Source organism: Macrobrachium rosenbergii, chromosome 21 (assembly GCF_040412425.1).
Source record: "Macrobrachium rosenbergii isolate ZJJX-2024 chromosome 21, ASM4041242v1, whole genome shotgun sequence".
NCBI lineage: Eukaryota > Metazoa > Arthropoda > Malacostraca > Decapoda > Palaemonidae > Macrobrachium > Macrobrachium rosenbergii.
Window position 1 is genome coordinate 32,771,302 of NC_089761.1, and position 16,842 is coordinate 32,788,143.

The following is a 16,842-nucleotide window of genomic DNA, read 5'->3' on the forward strand; positions in this document are numbered from 1 at the left end:
CACTCGGTCAGGTATGATTCATTCATAAATTCTGGCTCATTTTCATTAATGACCTTAGCTTCTTACGTGTGTTTATGGATGAATTTTTTTCTCGATATATTTTATAAATCTTATAACCAAACTAATAATCCATTACTTTGTTAATTTATCTTTGTTTTATAATAAATTATTTCTTTCTGTATTTCCTATTATCTTCTATAATTTCTTTCGAATGAACACCATAATATTCTTTGGATGCTTGAAATCTAAGTCAATGACCCCTGCGGGAAGGCCTGTTCTATATGAATAAGGTTCACCTGAATAATAATAATAATAATAATAATAATAATAATAATAATAATAATAATAATAATAATAATATATTCAGACAAACTATAGCTAATTTTCATTGATAAATAATAATAATAATAATAATAATAATAATAATAATAATAATAATAATAATAATAATAATAATAATAATAATAATAATAATAATAATAATATATTCAGACATAAACTAAGCTCATTTGCATTGATAAATTTAGCTCATTATGTATGTTTCTCGATATACAATACACATCTAATAACCAAATTGTCTGTATGATTCATTCATAAAAATATGGCTAACTTTCATCAATATACTTATCTTCTTAGGTGTGTTTAGGGAAAACATTTTTTTTTATCTCGGTATATTATATACATCAAAGAACAAAACTTTCAATTATATTAAAAAACAAATGATTTTTCTTTCCTTTTATAAGCGCGGGATCACTCTTCGCCATGTTGGTAAATTCGGGATTAAAGTTCTGTTGAGTTTTTTCTTTCAGTTTGTGAGCAAAGACACTTTTAGTTTTCTGTAAAAGAAAGCTATTGTGCTGGCTTTGTCTGTCCGTCCGCACTTTATTCTGTCCGCACTTTATTCTGTCCGCACTTTTTTCTGCCCGCACTTTATTCTGTCTGCACTTTATTCTGTCCGCACTTTTTTCTGCCCGCACTTTATTCTGTCCGCACTTTTTTCTGTCCGCACTTTTTCTGCCCGCACTTTATTCTGTCTGCACTTTATTCTGTCCGCAATTTTTTCTGTCCGCACTTTATTGTCTGCACTTTATTCTGTCCGCACTTTACTATGTCCGCACTTTCTCAGTCTGCACTTTATTCTGTCCGCACTTTTTTCTGTCTGCACTTTATTCTGTCCGCACTTTATTGTCTGCATTTTTTTCTGTCCTCACTTTATTCTGTCCGCACTTTTTCTGTCCGCCCTCAGATCTTAAAAACTACCGAGGCTAGAGGGCTGAAAATTGGTATGTTGATCATCCACCTTCCAATCATCAAACATACCAAATTGCAGCCCTCTAGCCTCGGTAGTTTTTAGTTTATTCAAGGTTAAAGTTAGCAATATTCTTGCGTCTGACTTCTGAAAGTTGCACGGACCGCGGTTCATACAGCATTATACCGAGACCGCCGAAAGATAGATCTATTTTCGGTGGCCTTGATTATACGCTGTAGCGGCTGTACAGAAAACTCGATTGCACCGAAGAAACTTTGGCGTATTTTTTACTTGTTTGAAAGCGAATGTACGCGGAATTGAATGTGGTGTTGAAATAGTGTACCTAGAAAAGGCATCCCTATAACAGAAACTATGAAAAGTGAAAGCTATGTAAATTGGGTGAAGGCCTTTGTCATAACGCATTAATAATCAGTGACAGCTCATCTGTCACAACATTAGTCGCTTGACATATTATGCCGTACCCTTTAAATGCTATTTGTGGGGGTGTCCCAACACCCCTCCCCTCCCCGAGCCATTATCAATCAACGTACGAACCAAAATTAGCCTAAACAGGTATTGATAATTGAACAGGGGGAGGAGAGGAGGGGAGTTGGGTGTTCCGGGAGTCGATGTAAGTGGCCTAAATAAATGACGCTTTTTTTAATTACGTTACGTTTGATGTATTGTATAGAATGGAATATATAAAATTTCGGCCAAAGGGAAATTGAAAGTAGAAAGGTTTGAGAGGTGTAACAGGAGTGAAAACCTCAAAGCAGTTGCACTATGAAACAATTATCAGGAGAAGGTGGAAAGTACGGTGGGAAGAAAGAGAATATGAACGGAGGTGCAGTAAAAGGAATGAAAAGGGGTTGCAGCTAGGGTCCGAAGGGACGCTGCAAAGAGCCTTAAGTAATGCCTACAGTGCACCGCGTGAGGTGCATTGATGGCAACACCCCCCTACGGGGCTTAACGTCGTGCAATTTCCCCTGCCACTTGTGGTTTCGTTTACTCAGCTGTCATCACAGAGTTGCTTCAAGCTGATGTTATTTATACAATGAGTTGTCAAACCTCACTATTTTTAGCTTGTGAAATCAGTTGGCACTTGTAAAGCTTATATTAACATAAAAATTAAAAAATAAACTTTTACATAAATATATTTTCTCTTAGAATTGTAAAACATTTCACTAGCAACAAACGTCTTAAAAATCTGCAAACGTGTCTAGCCCGTATATGTGGAAACCGTATCCCAGTTTTTTTGGATAATTTTCTGCTAAGGTAACCTACGTGGGATATAGGTAATTGAACGCTAAACTTAATAAAAACGAATTTTAAAAAAGCACCACACTGATCCTAAGGACATACAAGCTTCAGGGAAAAGAACAGCCCAGCCCTCAAAGATATTTTACCTTTAAGACAAAACCAAAACAAGAATGTTTTCTTAAGAGCAGCTGATCCCTCACGGATGTTTTAACTTTAAACAGAAAAAAAACAAGAACGTTTTCTTTACACACGTACACAATGCCAGTTCTGCCATTAATCCCCCGGTTCTTTACGAAATCCCTGTAACCAAAAGAGTTAAATCCAGCAGAAAACGAGTTAGTTTTTCACAAGATCTCCTGATTTAAAATCACGAACAGATCACGTTCTGTATCAACCAGCTACTAGTTAATCTTGTTATATATATATATATATATATATATATATATATATATATATATATATATATATATATATATATATATATATATATAACCGGAATATTCAAAAAGCAGAGACCTGCTCGCTCTTTCTCTGTCAAAATAAGGGCAAAAATACTACATTTCCTTTTACCAGCTCAGTAAAATCACACACGTATAGGTCTCTTTATATTCTCAGGCTCTTTATACTCCAGCTTTAAGATGGCCTGTACACACGCAACTCTCTCTCTCTCTCTCTCTCTCTCTCTCTCTCTCTCTCTCTCTCTCTCCTAGCCCCACTGCTTATGGTGTCCACTCTTTGTTAGCACTACTACGAATGTTGCCTTCAATAACTGATAGTCTACTACTTCTCTCTCTCTCTCTCTCTCTCTCTCTCTCTCTCTCTCTCTCTCTCTCTCTGTCTCTCTCTCTCTCTCTCAGTCTCATAATTTTCTGTTCTATATCATGCTGAAGCCTTATTGTCAATAGGCCAAAATATATAATCCAAATTATTAATAAAGATTAATAAAAATATGGAAAGCCATGTATAGAAATATTATATATATCTTAAACTAATAATAAAAGAAAATCATGAAAATATAAAGCAAGAAACAGCAAAACGGTAAAAAATGAAGAAGGTAGCTAAAGCTTAGGAGGACACTGAGAAGAAAAATGCTGAAAGTGAAGATGATCTCCGGATCATAAAACCTTGAGGATGAAAAGACAACGAAGAGAGGGGAGGGAAAAACGAGGATTGAGAGGAGAGAGAGGAAGAGAGAGAGGGGAAGAGGAGAGAGAGAGAGAGAGAGAGATAGGAATAAAGATATGGGGTGGAGAAAGGATGACTCTCCATCAGTCTGTATGAGGATTGAGAGAGAGAGAGAGAGAGAGAGAGAGAGATGACTTTCTCCATTAGTCTGTATGAGGATTAAGAACGGTTGAAAGAGAGAGAGATGACTTTCTCCATTAGTCTGTATGAGGATAGAGAGAGAGAGAGAGAGAGAGAGAGAGAGAGAGAGAGAGAGAGAGAGAGATGACTTTCTCCATTAGTCTGTATGAGGATTGAGAGAGAGAGAGAGAGAGAGAGAGAGAGAGAGAGAGATGACTTTCTCCACTAGTCTGTATGAGATTAAGAAGGTTGAAAGAAGAGAGATGACTTTCTCCATTAGTCTGAGGAGGATAGAGAGAGAGAGAGAGAGAGAGAGAGAGAGAGAGAGATGACTTTCTCCATTAGTCTGTATGAGTTGAGAGAGAGAGAGAGAGAGAGAGATGAGGATTGAGAGAGAGAGAGAGAGAGATGGCTTTCCCATTAGTCTGCATGAGAATCGAGAGGTTGAGAGAGAGAGAGAGAGATGAGCTTTTCTCCATTAGTCTGTATGAAGATTGAGAGAGAAAGATAGTAAGAGAGAGAGAGAGAGAGAGAGAGAGAGAGAGAGGATGACTTTCTCCTTTAGTCTGTGGAGGCTTATGCAAGCACGTGGAGACTCACTAAAGGAGAAAGTATGACAAACCAACAATCAGGAAGAAAGTACAGTGCGGAGAAATGAAAGGAACCTGGACATTTTGTAGTAAGAAAAAGATAGTAAGTAACGCAGGTGGGGCGCGAGGGATTGCTGTTAAAAACCATTAATAATGTGTACAGTGTGCCTTTACAGTAAGGCGTATACTCGCTCATCCGCGAGAAGAGTATAGTGGTACACAGATAGCTTTTTGTTATAATTTTGCCCAAAGCTTGAGTTTTTATTTCTGAAATTTAAGAAATGGGTTAATATCTACATTTTGTTTTATTAGAAAGTTTGGGGTGGATATAATATAACATTGGTAGTGACTTTGTCTTCATTTTCTTTGTCATATAGCAAATAACATTACTGTAGTGTAGTTATGATCTGAGAGATATAGCATATATATATATATATATATATATATATATATATATATATATATATATATATATATATATATATATATATATATATATATATATATATATATATTTATATATATATATATATTATTGTAGTGTAGTCACAATTTGATAGCAACTTTCAAAAGCCATGGTTCACAAAGCAAGTAAATACAAAAATTATATTCCTGTATCATCAGTGAGGCCAAGCCTGACCATAAGAAACTAATCTATGTTAATAAAGATTATAACATTAAAGAACATCTTCCAATCCGTATTAAGCTCTGGTTTAATGCCCTACACAAAAAAGCACATTATCTTGAAAACGAAAAAAGATGTCAGGTGAGGAAAAATAACTCCTAAATACTGAGGTATAATTCTCACCTGCCTAGATAATTACCAACAACGAAGAATTGAACAAAGCAAGACCACTTTCCTATCTTGACGCTAATGCATCCTAATGGTCCATTATGTAATGCGATGATAATTATATTTCACTCATTAGCATTTCCTGTCGTGTACCAGAACGTGTAGCGTACTTGTCACAGGCGAACTGGCGCATTAGCTAGAACTGGAATAAAGTCTATCACTTCCAGGGAATGCTGAAATAAAAGCTTTGAAAAAATTGTTTCTTTCTATCCTCTATTAAACTTTCAGATAATTTGCGTTCCTGGAACATTGCGTCACGAAGAGGTGATGAAGAAAACGATATAGAGAACAAAAATAAAAGTAACAATGATCAGTAAAGAATATTATGGAAAACAGTGGATGCTGAAAATAAAAAGTTTCTTTCTATCTCTTATTAAATTTTCAGATAATTTGAGTTCCTGGAACATTGCGTCACGAAGAGCTGACGAACGAACAAATAAAGAGAGCGAAAAGAAAAATTACAATTCAGTAAAGAATATTATAGAAAACTGATGTCAAAACTGCTGCGCCATTTGAACCTCAAAAGTTCAAGCGAGGATGCAACGTATTACTACCCTTAGACAATTCTCCTTGTATTTTAATCATTTACTTACATTTTTATCTAATTATTTTATTGATCTGCTAATTTTGTTTTCTAATGACTTTTCTCTTCTTTCTGTATTTCCTATTACCTTTCAAATGAACATCATATTCACTGGAAGCTTGAATTTCAAGTCAATTACCCTTGTGGGCTTGTTCCATATGAATAGGGTTCATTTTCTGAATAATAATAATAATAATAATAATAATAATAATAATAATAATAATAATAATAATAATAATAATACCCTATTGTGAGAAGATCTAGCAAACTTCAGATCGTCTGCAATCATGCGGTATCATCTCTCTCTCTCTCTCTCTCTCTCTCTCTCTCTCTCTCTCTCTCTCTCTCTCTCTCTCTCTCTCTTATTCCTAATTTCCTTTAGCCTCAATAAGCATTAAGTAAATCAATCTTCCCTGGACAATTATGTTACAGCTTCCGTGAACAGACATTAGGGCTACGTGGGTTAGTTTATCAGCCTCAGGGTGATTATCAAGTAACCGCAACACGAGACGAGATTACCAACCACGCTGGTGGAGAGAGAGAAGAATGGATAAGGGTATAAGATAAATAACAAAATTGAATAAATTGGAAATAGGACAACAAGAGTCATGAATTCAGTGCTACATATACGAAAGATATTAACGGTAGTTAAATCAATAAAAAGGGGGGGAATGGAAAGTGGTGTAAAATACAGACATACACACATATATAGAATATATATATATATATATATATATATATATATATATATATATATATATATATATATATATATATATATATATATATATTCTATATATATGTGTGTATGTATATATATATGTATTTACATACATACATAAATTTCTGCATGTGTATATATATTTATGTGTAAATCCAGTACACTGTACATACCATATACTTAAAAAATACAGTTCACCCACACAGACACACACCATTGCCCCGCAATAAATATTCACATAAAAACACATGTTTCCCAAAAGAGCTACTGTTACCAGAGGGATAAAGAGGCTCTTTTGAGTGGGGAGAAGAATCTGTTTCATTGTGATATATTCTTGAAGGATTCTCCTCTCCTCTACTCTCATGAATATTTGGGACTCAGTGAGGTCTTCCTATTTTCCACTTCCCTGCCCCAAATGCCAATTCACCAGGCCATTGTCATCCAACAGATTCTCTCTCTCTCTCTCTCTCTCTCTCTCTCTCTCTCTCTCTCTCTCTCTCTCTCTCTCTCTCTCTCTCTCTCTCTCTGACACACACACACATTAGGCAATCTAGAAAACCTGTTTCCTGAATTTATATGATGCAATGTGAGTGCCAATATGCAGAATTAATGTACAGAATTTCTGTATTAAATAGACTAACCACAGAACACACATATATACACATGCGCGCACTTACACACACACACACATATATATAAATATATATATAGTATACGTATATATGCAAATATATACATAAATATATATGAGTATATATATATATATATATATATATATATATATATATATAATATAACTTATCAAATATAACCTTGAATATACAAATCAACTGCGCATATAAATAAAATATATAGAAATCAAACTGAAAATATGAAACTGAGATAAGACAACACTTTCCCAATATTGAGAGAGAGAGAGAGAGAGAGAGAGAGAGAGAGAGAGGGGAGTAAAAGTTAAGTCCTAGGCCCTAGGCCATACGTTTAAGGAATTTACAATTATTTCCCATCTGAGAGAATCTTTAATTTCCGGGTCTTGGGATGAAGTCTGTAGCTCTAATTAAAGGACACGCACCTTCATTTCAATCATTCTGGATCTCTTAAATCCCTTAATCACTCACTGATTCATTCACACACTACACTCACTCTCTCACTCGCTCTGTAGTATATCCTCTGGCCTTCGTTGTAATCTACGTTGCCGACTAGAATTTTTTAATAAAAAATTCGTTAGATAATTCTGTTTAATTATTAATGTCATTATTTATATATATATATATATATATATATATATATATATATATATATATATATATATATATATATATATATATATATATGCATATATTTATACATATACACACATTATATATATACATATAATAATAATATATATGCATATATATACACATGCATATATTTATATATATATATATATATATAAATATATAAATATATGTATACATTCTACATATATATGTATACACACACAACCCTATATATATATATATATATATATATATATATATATATATATAACAACATTAGTTATTTTACTAAATATATCTGCCTTCATAGTTAATATAATGGTAATACAATGCGCATGTTGTAAGGGCAAGTTCTGTGATACATGTCAACATATGAAATTTTTTAATTATCTCCATCTTAGATATAATGGTAATAAAATGTGCATACATTACAGGAGCTAGTTCTACAACACACGTTGATATACGATTTTTATATACGAAAGTCCCAAGTTAAAAGTTTCATGCAAGTTCGACTGCAATGCCTCGCGTGATTAAAAACAAGTGTAAATTCCGTATTTTCATTTTTACTACCAAAGCAACCTTTTCCACCCTTCAGTTCAACAGAAACAAAACTAAAGAATTAAAAATCACCAATCTACGAAGATCCATAAAACTATTAAGGCCTGAAGAATATTCCCACATTCCCCGCCCTGCAAAGAAGAAGAAGAAGAAGAAGAAGAAAGAAGAAGAAGAAGAAGAAGAAGAAGAAGAAGAAGAAGAAGAAGAAGAAGAAGAAGAAGAAGAAGACCACCCATCAGCCTCCGCAATTCCATGATTTGTGACTCCCAAAAGCTCGGAGAATAAGAATTCCGAGAAGACCCTAAACTCTCTCCCGGGATCGCCCGAAATCTTCGCAGATATTTCGAGGAGCTATTTAAGGCACAAAAGGATTCCCTGAGGACATCTCGATTGGCTTACCGACTGGGGAGAACTTTATAGGGAAGCAAGAGGCTCAGAGCAAACAGGAGGCCATTCAACACGCTTCAGACGTTTTGGGGAGAGAGAGAGAGAGAGAGAGAGAGAGAGAGAGAGAGAGAGAGAGAGAGGAAAATCTATGTGGAATATCTTGAAGTAAATATAATATAGTGTAAACATATATTATATATACATATATTATATATATATATATATATATATATATATATTTATGTATATTTATATATACAAATTTATGTATGTTATATATATATACATATATATACATATATATACAGTATAATATATATATATATATATATATATATATATATATATATATATATATATATATACATATACATATAAACATATAAAATACAGTATATATAATATATTTATATATATATGTATATACATATATATATATATATATATATATATATATATATATATATATATATATATATATATATATATATATATATATACATACACATGACAGCAAAAGATGAAAGTGGGAAGGCGTTTGCCTAACTTACGAACAATACAAAAAAAAATGAGCTGCACACGCGTTCACATGAACGCGCAAGCGTATGCGAACACCTCTGTACCCAATAAAGTTACAAATATAAAAATCCCAAACCAGTCAAAACGACTGGAAACGCGACACTTGAAACATCCAACAAAATAAAAAAATGTTAAAAATATTTTTAAAGGATGAAACGAACACCTGTATTGTCAAGTGAACAATTTATTTTACACTCCAGATCGCCGTGAATTGTTGTGCCGGGGGTGTTCGGGGGTTGGGGGTGGCCGGAAAGAGAGAAGTGATACGTTTGTTAAAAAAATAAAATTCAAACGTTTCAAAAAGGAAAACGTTTTTGTGCCTCGGTTGAAGTAAAAGGGTGTGTATCAGATCACGCTGAGTCTTTCTCTTTCTGCTGTGAGCAGGGAAAAAAGAAAAATGTAAATCTGTAGCTCAGATTCTGTTTCTGCATTCTCTCTCTCTCTCTCTCTCTCTCTCTCTCTCTCTCTCTCTCTCTCTCTCTCTCTCTCTCTCTCTCTCCTGCAAAAAAAGAGAGGATAATGGACAACCCGTTGTTGAGTACTACCTTGTGAATAACCAACTGTAACTCAAGCTTGAAACAAACCTTAGAGGTCTGATGCAGGCGGCAATAGCTACAATGACCTGGCAAGAATTTCTGGTTCATACCAGTCTACTTCCCGTGGGTGCGTTTTGCCTTCAAGATTCCCCTGCTCCAAAGATCCACTTCCTTCCTTGAAGCAGTAACGCATGTTCATTGGAATACATTTTTTCTTCAATCAGTGAAGTGAAGCAGCAATAAATATGTAAAAGAAAAATCTATTTCTTAATATCTTAAGGTTCATTTTTACTCTTATTTTCTTCAGCACAAATACTTTACCAATGAATATGCTATGATTTCAGAGAACGACCAAAAATAATACACTGAAATCCTGGTGCCCATACCTCTGAACAAATTTAAATTGTTGATTATGGAAATATGTCACGAGCACGATGACTGATGAGGCCATTCATTCGTGTAATTTACTTTAATTTACTTAAACTCTCCCTGCACTGATGTACACATATCCACGTAATGAATTTATTCTGGCCCTTTTGTTTCGAGGGCACATTATGAATAATAATAATAATAATAATAATAATAATAATAATAATAATAATAATAATAATAATAATAATAATAATAATAATAATAATAACATTTACTTCCATACGACTGCAGTTAACTTAATATTGCATTTTAAGCTTATCCTGCAATGCTAATGTAAAACTAATAGCTTGGCGTGTACCATAAAGAAGCCTAACATGTAATCACAAATGAATTTCTTTTTGTACAAACACACGCACACTATATATGTATATGTATGTATAGATTTATAATATATATATATATATATATATATATATATATATATATATATATATATATGCATGTCTATTCAAATTATCTGTATGGGATCATTACCTATTAACAGAAAATATTTCCAGAAAAGTATTAATATATGTTATATCGCCAAACCTCTCTCTCTCTCTCTCTCTCTCTCTCTCTCTCTCTCTCTCTCTCTCTCTCTCTCTCTCTCTCTCTCTCTCTCTCTCTCTCTGGTGAAAGAGACAGGATATGAGATATATCAAAAACTGAAAGCTTCAATACGTCAGTATCAATGGATGTAATCTTACCCAATACGTAGAGGGCTCTTCTAATCTCCTACAAATCTTTTATAGCGACGCAATTTCAATGCCTCCACTGCCCAGAGGTAGAAAGCGTCTTTCTCCTTTCATAGCTTATAATTATAATTAAAGTAAAATACCATTTTACTCAGAAATTAAATATTTACTAGATCCCTGAAGTTTAAAGATTACTTTCCTGTGAATTTAAAAAATAATAAAATCCCGTGATTTTAAAGAGAGAGAGAGAGAGAAGAGAAGAAGAAAGAAAGAAGAAGAAAGAGAGAGAGAGAGAGAGAAGGCAGGGGAGACGAAAATAAAAAAAATGGTGGGTTCTCAAATTTCCAAAATTTTATAGATAAAAAATAAAAAAAGATTAAAAGTGTATATAATAATAATAATAATAATAATAATAATAATAATAATAATAATAATAATAATAATAATAATAATAATATTAATATCTAACTATGTAACGCCTTAAGTAGCCATACTTTAAATTCATTTAACAAACAAAATGAAATAAAATTCTCGCCATAAATAAACAATTTCAACCTCTGACACGCAGAATTCTTCTCTCTCGCGAAAGTAATTCTGAAGCCTTGAGTAGGATATATCCCTGAAAAAGATTTTATGCATGAAACTCTACGGTGTGACTCTGCCACATTTCACTTACTTCGCGCGCCTGGAAGAGAGATTCTGTCTGAAGAAATGCTATTGGCAAGAAGTGAAAAGAATAATGAAAGGAATATTTTCAAGAATATTACACAGTAGATAAGAATATATTGTTTTACGTATACTTTCAAGGTGAGTTCTCTTCGAAACGTGGTAATAATTACTTCATGGAATAACTTAATGTATGCAGAAGCGGAGATATCCTAATAAAGAACTACATAATTATTTTTTTTATTTTATTTATTCACATTCATTAGCCTATTTTCTATTACCTTCTTCGAAGCATTAAATGACAACAATTCCACACTCAATATCTTATATAACTCAATAAAATTCGAGTAAAAAAACAAAATAAGAAAGAAAAAACAACAAAAGAAATTGATGAGTTAAGGGTAACCGTATCTTCAAAGGCTCAGAAAATGAAAGAATATTTACATGCAATATCCAGTGAAATTGTCTATAATATTAATCTACAAGAACCAACATCAAATTCAAATGTAAATTTAACGGCTTTGCACTCATCGATAGGCAATAATCCATAACCTAAAGAGTGTCACTTCAAAAGGAAGTTTAAAATGTATCATTTTAATTTTTTCTCTCTATTCTTTATTGAACATTACTTCCAGCAATTTACCATGCGTTCATTCGTTCCTCCATCACATATTCCTAATTCAATCCATCCATTTCCGTTAGGATATCTAGAGATGAGAAACAATATTATGATCTCGATAGAAACTTAAATTCCTAAACTCAAGAATTGACGGGTAAGTCCATCTGCCAGACCTAACCCCCATATATGCCCAGGTATCAACTAATATTAAAAATTGTTAAAGCACTATAATTCCAATATCTTTGATGGCGAATCTTCAGACTACCTTGTTATCAGTGGATTGGAAGGACCTCAATATTTTAAGTGACTGGAACTAGGGAAAACGAAGTCAAGGTCATACTCATATATGAAAGGTCACTACGGAATACAGCAAGCCCCAAACTGCTTCAAATGACCCACCCTAATATTATCCGTCTACAGTCCCGGCTTCAGGGTCGCCTTCACCCACAAATGAACTGCTAATAGAGAGAGAGAGAGAGAGAGAGAGAGAGAGAGAGAGAGAGAGAGAGAGAGCATTAAATACGAGTACTCTCAACAGCTGGTCTGAGGGTCCATGACCATATATCTCAGTTAGAGTACTAATCCCTTTACCGAAACTCATCTAATACCAATGTATGATTTACGAACCCCAAAAGGACTCTAAATCTTCCATTAATTCGAACAAACTGCTAAATTTTCTACCCGGAAGTTCCGGTCCCGTTCTTGCTTATTATGGCAAAGAATCTAAGGGAAGATTGTTTATGAGATGCATTAGCAATAGCATTTTATATATATATATATATATATATATATATATATATATATATATATATATATATATATATATATATATATGTATATATATATATATATATATATATATATGCGTGTTTGTCTAAAATAATCATTGAATCACACTGACTTTCCATTCCCTAACTTGCCCAGTTACGTTGTAGAGCAATTAGAATTCAGGATTTATATTTCTACTCAAGTGTGCATTACACATGCGTGACAACATGTATTGAAAAATACATGCACACGCATTTACAAATGCGTATGTGTATGCGATATTTGAAATAAAGAATGCTTGTGAGATAAGTAAAAACATGATTCTCATGTGGAAAAAATATATGGAAAGTGTAGGTGATGTTTGGAATAAAGAATGCTTGTGAGACAATAATAAACACTATTTCCTTATGGAAAAAATATATGGAAATTACGCCAGAGCTTTTTATTAAAATATATACATAACTACAAAGAAAGCCTGTATACAAAGCTTCATAAAACGCATTCCAGGAACGGTGCAAAGGACTTTTTATTTCTAATACCCCTCTTTCATAAAAATCCTCTCGACGCCAACGTAGTCACATCTGTATCTCGGGAATCAGGAACCTCCACGATTCCCGAAATCCTGCCCCAAAAACTCAAGAGAGCGTCCCAGGTAAACAAAAATCGTATCCTTCCATTGTAGGCCTGCCAAAGGAGAGCTATCACCAAATCCCTCTTTCCATAGAGGTCTACAGGGTATTTTTTTCTCTCGTTCAAATGCACAGTGGGACAAATATTGACTCTTGATTTTGGAGGTGATTCTCTCTCTCTCTCTCTCTCTCTCTCTCTCTCTCTCTCTCTCTCTCTCTCTCTCTCTCTCTCTCTCTCTCAGCCACACATAAACAAACATATCACATATTAATGCATACACAATACACACACGCACACGCACTTATATTCCAAAGTTATGCATAAAAAATCAGTTTTGTACGTTTTTTAATAATAATAATAATAATAATAATAATAATAATAATAATAATAATAATAATAATAATAATAATAATAATAATAATAATAATAATAATAATAACTAATTCCAAAAGTTATCTTTTCCAACCAAATGAGTATCACAAGTACGATTTTAAATCAAACCAATAGAGTATAGAATATTGCTATTTATTCATACTAAGACAGTCCATAATAATAATAATAATAATAATAATTATTATTATTATTATTATTATTATTATTATTATTATTATTATTATTATTATTATTATTATTACTGAATTTGATGCTACTGTTGTTGTGAAATCGAGTGAAAGATAGCAAATATTGTTTTCTTCTATCAATAATCATTCTCTTTAAGGAGTGCCAAGCGTTCAATCAACGAACATAAACACCATTTCTATTTCGGAGGAAATTCCGTTTACTCGGTAAACACAGCAAATTCATACTTCGTTTGAATAGAGCAACGCTGTCTTTATTTAGAAGCAATATCTGTCTCGTGCAACAGAAAATGTAATGACTTTTTTTTTTACAGTATCAAAAAATGATCAGACAACATTTCTACAATAAAAATTACTGAACCAATATTTTTTGCCGTCAAAGACACCGACAGGAACGTTTTCTCCCAACAGGAACGTTTCTCCAACAGGAACGTTTCTCCAACAGGGACGTTTCTCCAACAGGGACGTTTCTCCAACAGGGGCGTTTCTCCAACAAGGACGTTTCCCCAACAGGAACATTTCTCCAACAGGGACGTTTCCCCAACAGGAACGTTTCTCCAACAGGGACGTTTCCCCAACAGGAACGTTTCCCCAACAGGGACGTTTCTCCAATAGGGACGTTTCTCCAACAGGGACGTTTCTCCTAGAGAAACGTTCCCCCAAATAGGAATGTTCCCCAAACAAGAACGTTTCCCCAACAGGAACGTTTCCCCGACAAAGACGCTCCCTCAACGAGAACTTTCCAAAACAGGAACGTTCCCCAACAAGAAAGCTTCCCCTGCGAAAGCGTTTCCCCAACGAGAACCTTCTCCCAACAGTTCACGCCTCCCCTACAGAAACGTTTCCCCAACCTAACGCTGGAAACCGACTGTCAATACATCATACAAACGGACACACGACGAACATGAATTCTCATCGACGAAGCGCCACTCGAAGGGCGATAGACAGCATGTGTCCAGACCTGTTATTGGGACACAGAATGACAAGGAAGCCGTGAGAATAATTCAACGAACAGGGTGGTAACAGATGCACGTTGAGAGAGAGAGAGAGAGAGAGAGAGAGAGAGAGAGAGAGAGAGAGAGAGAGAGAGAGAGAGATCCATTATTAGTAAGCAGGGATTCTCCACAGACCCTTGAATTCATATATAAAATATTGTATGCACATGTTCAAGCATTCCAAGGAGCCAAATCATTTATTAACGAGACATTGCAACTTCTGTGAGATATATATATATATATATATATATATATATATATATATATATATATATATGTGTGTGTGTGTGTGTGTGTGTGTCTGTGTGTGTGTGTGTGTATTGTCATGTAACAACAGACAACCCTTGAAATCGTAAACCTGTCGCGGCAGCGAGCTTAGAAAATTTTAGTCACAAACTCAAGGGCCTCTCTCTCTCTCTCTCTCTCTCTCTCTCTCTCTCTCTCTCTCTCTCTCTCTCTCTCTCTCTCAAACACACACACATACACACACATACACACACACAAACACACAAATGATGTTGTTTTCTTTCTATATATTTACAAAAATTTATCCTCTTCCTTTCTACTGAGAACAGGACTTTAATTTCATGAAACAAAAGAAATAAGACAATGCAACACACAAACGCGCGCACACACATACACACACTCAAACAAACAAAACAAGCAAACCGGTACCTGCTATCATCGATCTGTAGCCCCTGAGATTATACCACTTATACACGCTATAAAACAAACATCACAAACACCTGGCACATACACAGGTAAATTTTTACCTCACCTCTCACAAAAGTACAAACATACGTAATGGATTTGGCACGGAGAAAATATGGCTCTCTCTCTCTCTCTCTCTCTCTCTCTCTCTCTCTCTCTCTCTCTCTCTCTCTCTCTCTCTCTCTTTCTTTGAGGACACTTTCAGTAATCCATTTTCAATGTATTTACTAAAATGGGTTCTGGCCCACCTGAAGACACATCCAAAACGCATCTCTCTCTCTCTCTCTCTCTCTCTCTCTCTCTCTCTCTCTCTCTCTCTCTCTCTCTCTCTCTCTCTCTCTCTCTCGTATTCTAGGTCAACATCCAACCAGTTGTTCGATAGTCTTTTAAAGGGTGAGCTGGAGATCGTCTGAGACCAACCCATTAAGAAAAGGAAAAATTACCCAATCTTTAAAATCGGAATGAAAAAATGTACTAACAACATCCTTTCCTTTGACATGGAGAGAGAGAGAGAGAGAAGAAGAGAGAGAGAGAGAGAGAGAAGAGAGAGAGAGAGAGAGAGCACTCTTTCTCTCTCTTCAAGTCTCGAGCACATTGCGTAACTGTTATTACCTAATCCTTAAGGCAGCGTAAAAGCAAATAGGAACAGGAAATTTCAAAAAGATTAGGACTCGGGAAATATACGAGTGCTTATTTCTCTCTCTCTCTCTCTCTCTCTCTCTCTCTCTCTCTCTCTCTCTCTCTCTCTCTCTCTCTCTTTGATGAGAAGTGTACGCATTATACGGAAATGCATGTTGAATGTTTATATTGATGAAATTACTCAAACATAACTATATAAAGATCTGCATAAATGAAAGACAATGTGAATGATGTATGTATTCAATGC

The 16,842-nt window shown here is 34.3% G+C and overlaps 1 protein-coding gene across 1 annotated transcript in view; it reads left to right on the forward strand.

Moving 5' to 3' along the window:
• LOC136849436 (cyclic nucleotide-gated channel beta-1-like) overlaps positions 1-8,637 on the forward strand; it is a 45,612-nt gene extending 36,975 nt beyond the window's left edge. Inside the window, exon 4 of the mRNA XM_067122787.1 lies at positions 8,466-8,637. Coding sequence (XP_066978888.1) covers positions 8,466-8,637 — 172 coding nt within the window. The remainder of the gene's footprint in view (positions 1-8,465) is intronic.
• The last annotated feature ends 8,205 nt before the right edge of the window (positions 8,638-16,842 follow it).